A 1,888-nucleotide genomic window follows, 5' to 3' on the forward strand; every position below is an offset into this window, starting at 1 on the left:
ATGTGAGCGTAACACAGATCCCGGAAGTAGAGGCCATTTTCTTGATGTAGATTGTGCTCGTGTGCCATTTGTTGGCATAATTCTTCATGTTCCCTGGTGGCCAGTTTAATCGTCTGAAAGAAATCTATGACGACATCTATAAACAGGGCCTTGGGAAAGAGCTTTTCTGAATGAAACCGAGCAGATGGTCGAGTGTCTTTCCTTGACAGGGCATTGGCCCGAAGTTTGCTTCTCCCCAGGATAAAAGTGAAGGGGATATTATACGGGGAGAAGAAATTAGCCCAACATGCTTGCCTGCTATTTTGGGTTTGAGAGTATTGCAGGGCCTTCATGTTTTGGTGATCTGTTCTCACCTCTATGGGGAATTTGACTCCTAATAGCAGATGTCTCCATTCCTCAAATGCTTCTTTGATTGCCAAGAGCTCTTTTTCGAGGACCGAGTAGTTGAGTTCAGAAGACGACAAGGTTTAGACATATATGCGACTGGGCACTCATCTCCTTGTTCATATTCCTGTAAATGGTCAGAGGGCATGATGGAAGGCATCTGTTTCCAGGATAAACCTTTTCTCCTGATCCGGCGTGATCAAAATATGGGCGGTGGAAATCCTTGAGCAAAGGATTGTTGAGCTTCGGAATTCCATACGAAGGGAACTCCTTTCTTCAATAACGTGGTGAGGGGTAGAATGATGGAAGAAAAATGAGGGATGAATTTCCTATAAAAAGTTGCAAAGCCTAGAAAGCGTTGAATGTCCTTTACTGTGGAAGGAGAAGGCCAATCCATCACTGCAGTAACTTTGGCAGGATCCATAGAAATGCCTCCAGCCAACAATGCATAACCCAGGTAGGTAACCTGACTTTGGTTAAACTCGCACTTTTCCAGTTTACAAAATAGATGGTTCTCCTTGAGACGAGCCAACACCAGCTGTAGATGTCGGACGTGGTCCGTCATTGTGGGGGAAAACACCAGAATATTGGCTAAATACATGATAACGAAATGCAACAGTACATCCGCAAAGATGTGGTCCATAAATCTCTGGAATATGGCTGGGACATTGGATAGACCGAAGGGCAAAACTCGGTACTCATAATGACTGAAGGGCATGCAGAATGCCGTCTTCCACTCATCCCCGGCTCTGATTCAGATAAGATGATATGCCCCTCGAAGGTCTAGTTTCGTATATATGGTGGCGCACCCAAGGAGTACATAAAGTACTGTTGGCTGTTTGGAATCTCTGCTCTCTGCTCTCCACGTTTGAAAAGTGAAAGAAAATCGAGCAGGAGGACGTTTTTGAATGCTGCACCGCTTTTGGACTAAAAGCCTGCTGGTCCTTTAAGAAAAATCCTGATCCTTTGATCACGTAACGTCCTTAACCCGCCCTCCAGGAATAGTCAAATACTCTGCTTCCTGCGCACCCAAGGAAGTACAGAAAGTACTGTTGGCTGTTTGGAATCTCTGCTCTCTGCTCTCCACGTTTGAAAAGTGAAAGAAAATCGAGCTGGACGACATTTTTGAATGCTGCACCGCTTTTGGACTAAAAGCCTGCTGGTCCTTTAAGAAAGTAAATACAAAGGAACTTTTTTGAAAACTGTTGTGCTAACACAGGCACTTTGTTTGTAGGTTCGTACATGTACTGTGTAGGCTGTGTAGTTTGTGTAGTCTGTAGAACCGTCCCTTTTTGTAGAGTGTATATTAAAGTCCTTTTTTTGTTTTTTCTCACTGTAGAATCCTGATTCTTTGATCACGTGACGTCTTTAACCCTCCCTCCAGGAATAGTCAAATACTCTGCTTCCTGCGCACCCTGCGCGCGCACCCAAGGAAGTACAGAAAGTACTGTTGGCTGTTCGCTGGTGAGGCTGGGTTGGCTGGGTTGACTCAATTGAAAATGTA

General features: G+C 44.7%; 1 protein-coding gene across 1 annotated transcript; it reads right to left on the bottom strand.

Annotated features, from left to right (window-relative positions):
* Positions 1–583: 583 nt before the first annotated feature.
* Positions 584–949, bottom strand: LOC138448034 (uncharacterized). Its single transcript, XM_069604571.1, has one exon. It carries the CDS (start codon positions 947–949, stop codon positions 584–586), a length of 366 nt encoding a protein of 121 aa, XP_069460672.1.
* Positions 950–1,888: the final 939 nt, after the last annotated feature.

The sequence above is a fragment of the Ambystoma mexicanum genome, chromosome 3q (genome assembly GCF_040938575.1).
Source record: "Ambystoma mexicanum isolate Mex_15411 chromosome 3q, UKY_AmexF1_1, whole genome shotgun sequence".
Classification (NCBI taxonomy): Eukaryota; Metazoa; Chordata; class Amphibia; order Caudata; family Ambystomatidae; genus Ambystoma; species Ambystoma mexicanum.

Excerpts from the sequence above, each read along its gene's own strand:
- LOC138448034 (XM_069604571.1), bottom strand. The coding sequence starts at position 949 with ATGACGGACCACGTCCGACATCTACAGCTGGTGTTGGCTCGTCTCAAG.